Below are 3,002 nucleotides of genomic sequence, written 5' to 3'. Positions count from 1 at the left end.
AATCTCCTTTGATTTATTGACAGTAAAAGATCATGAACAGATGGATTGCTGCATATTTATGCCAGGCTACAGAATTTTTAATGACTTGACGATGGACATATAATGTTTTGATTCATGTTAACAGTCTTTTCTTTCATTTAAAGCCTTTAAATGCCTTTGAAGCCTAGCCAGTACAAATGGCATTTATCTAACTATGTGTCCGAAACATGAACGTATTGCGCCCTCTAGTGGAAGCCAAATATAACATTCACTTCAATTTGCTCAAATTGGGTTCACTGAGAAATGTCTGGTTGATTCCTCCTGAACTGACAAACATCACACAAATTAGATAAAAAACTCAGCTTCTAAGTAAAAGAAACTTCAGTATTAAGTTCTGCCAGAATGATTTTAATGCAGTTTTTACAAAGAACTGAAATGTTGCATATGAGAGTACAAGCAGAAATCCATCATCTGAATATAGCGAGGCAAGCAAAGCATTTGGTTTGATTAGCATAACAGCTGCTATGAGACTGAGCAGCAAATTTCATCAATCTGACAGCAGTGTATGAAGCTAAAGGTTAGAGTGAGAGCTCATTTACATGTTTTCCATAGCACTACCTTTATTTACTGAGTCGGGGTAAAGCAGAAAGCCAGACAAAGTGCTATCATCCTCACTGCTGGAGTAAACTCCATTCCAGTCTCTCAGTGTTTCCAGCCACACCTGATCGCCCTCACTCAGATGCAGTAGTGCAAGGTTGGATGCTTGATCAATGTCCTGGCCATACAGGGAATCTCTTGTCCGCAGCTTCCGCATCCCATTAACCACCAGGGCAGCACGCACAGGTCGGTTGCGAACAGTGATGTGATAAGTGAATAAGTAGACTCCTGAGTATGTGACATTGAACTTATGGAGTGTTGAATCCCAGTGCCCTTCCCCGTTGTAAAACACCTTATCGAACTTCACCGGCAGGCCTGGTGGAGGGAACGACCTGCTGGGGAACAATCCCACACTGAAAGCAGAGCGAATCTGCTCCGCACTCTCACCTGGATGGCCTTTAGGCCCCCGTGGCCCACGCAAACCTTTAGGACCTCTCTCACCCCTCAACCCTGTCAAGCCCCTTGCTCCTGGTGGTCCTCTCTTCCCAGTATCTCCCTTCGGTCCATGAGTCCCCCTTTCTCCCTTTACACCATCAGTTCCATTTGCTCCTGCAGGGCCTATCTCACCTTTGGGACCAAGGGGCCCACGTTCCCCCAGGTCACCCTTCTCTCCTTTATCACCCTGCAAACATTCACCCATGAGCCCTTGTTCACCCTTCTGACCCTTTTCCCCAGCTACCCCTGGGAGACCCGTGGAACCAGTGCTGCCTTTACTCCCATTCAAGCCAGGCTCTCCTTTTTCTCCTGGGTCTCCTTTCATCCCATTGAAACCAGGATCACCTTTCTCTCCTCTGGGTCCCAGATCACCTGTAGTGTACAGAGAGGTTATTTGGAAAAGAGACATTTTAGATAGTTTGCTTGATAGGTTTTTCAAATTAGCTGACTGGACTCATAATTATTAAATGGATTTGTGAATCTAGACTGTTTATGTAAGATTATCACTGATAATCTAATAATCTTGTAACCACAACTACAACCTTTTTCTCCATGTTTCCCTGGAATCCCTGGGGGACCGGGCAGACCAATTGGCCCTCGATCACCTTTTTCACCTGTAGCAGTTTTGATAAAAACAGTGAAGAAAATAACATCCAAAAAGAACTCATATAAAGCATCATTTAGCAAAAATGGTGTGAAGGACAGTAAAAGAGAAGCTGAGAGACATTTCAGAACTCTCTGACTGAGCTCTGTTGTACCTATGTCACCATTGAGTCCATTGGCTCCTGGTAGTCCTGCCAGTCCTGTAGATCCTATGAGCCCAGCTTCTCCTTTCTCTCCTGGCAACCCTGAGAAAACAAACAAGAAAAATTAACGAGAAGGTCAGATTTTATTCTCCCTAAATAGATTTTTTCATTAAAGTAGTCATCCTACCAGGAGGGCCCCTCTCGCCTGGTAGTCCTGGTGCTCCTCTCTCTCCCTTGGGCCCTACAGGGCCTCGCTCTGGTGGACAGCACTCACAAAAGTTAAAGAAGCATTCATTATAGTCAAGAGTATAGTTTCCATGTGTGTTGCCAGGTGGGACTACAGCATCGACAGGAAATTCAGTTGGGTAAGTGTTGCTGTGGTAGGTGCTGCTGTCTGTTGATGAGAGAGAGTATACATCCAACATAATTTCAGTAGTTTCTTCTGTGTGCAGGCTATTGGAAGATGATGGCATTGTGGCAGTCCGTCCAAATCCTCCTCCCCCACTGCTCCCAACTCTAGGTGGCTTGTTTGTGTTCTTAGGTCTGGGCAAGTGTGTGGTTCTGGCACCAGAGGTAAGCACAACTATCATGGCTACAAAGGCAGTGGTCAGGATGGGGAGGTGAATGGATGGCATGCCGAAGTCCTGATGCACAGTCTGATGGGAGTTAAAATCCAAAATTAGATTGAAAATACCTTGTTAATCACTGAAGGGAAATTATTATTGAGTATACTGGCTAAATAAATGCATCACTATTTTAGCTTAGTGGGCTTACAATGAAAAAAGCAACAAATGCATTTTACCTGCTGATGTAGATGGCGTTGACTCTTCACTCCATCCCATCCAAGCCATGGCTGGTGCTCCTTACCTCCTTCCTTTTATTACCCTTGTAACTCAACTTGTGCACCTTTAAACCAATGAAAGAACAAAGGAGAAAAAATACAGGGGGTTATCAAGAGGTAGGTGGGCTGGCAAGAACAGATTATGTGACTCCTCGGGGATATGGAAGAAAGCAGATTGCATACAAAGCAAGACTTTCTTCTTTGTGATATGGGATATGAACAAACTCAACAGTGTATAAACTGTGAGGTGTTATCCACAAACATGTTTGCTTTGTACAGAAAGAACACAAATCATTAAGTCACAAAGGTTGACATGCTTTCATAGGACATGCATTCTAACACAC

The 3,002-nt window shown here is 44.1% G+C and overlaps 1 protein-coding gene across 1 annotated transcript; it reads right to left on the bottom strand.

Annotated features, from left to right (window-relative positions):
• Positions 1-574: 574 nt before the first annotated feature.
• Positions 575-2,452, bottom strand: otol1a (otolin 1a; the record flags this gene model as incomplete). Its single annotated transcript, XM_079243810.1, has 4 exons — positions 575-1,443; positions 1,614-1,685; positions 1,830-1,919; positions 2,005-2,452. 4 exons carry the CDS (start codon positions 2,450-2,452, stop codon positions 575-577), a joined length of 1,479 nt encoding a protein of 492 aa, XP_079099936.1.
• Positions 2,453-3,002: the final 550 nt, after the last annotated feature.

This window comes from Telmatherina bonti, assembly GCF_933228915.1.
Source record: "Telmatherina bonti genome assembly, chromosome: 7".
In the NCBI taxonomy this organism is placed as follows: Eukaryota; Metazoa; Chordata; class Actinopteri; order Atheriniformes; family Telmatherinidae; genus Telmatherina; species Telmatherina bonti.
This window is presented reverse-complemented; position numbering and strand designations above follow the sequence as displayed.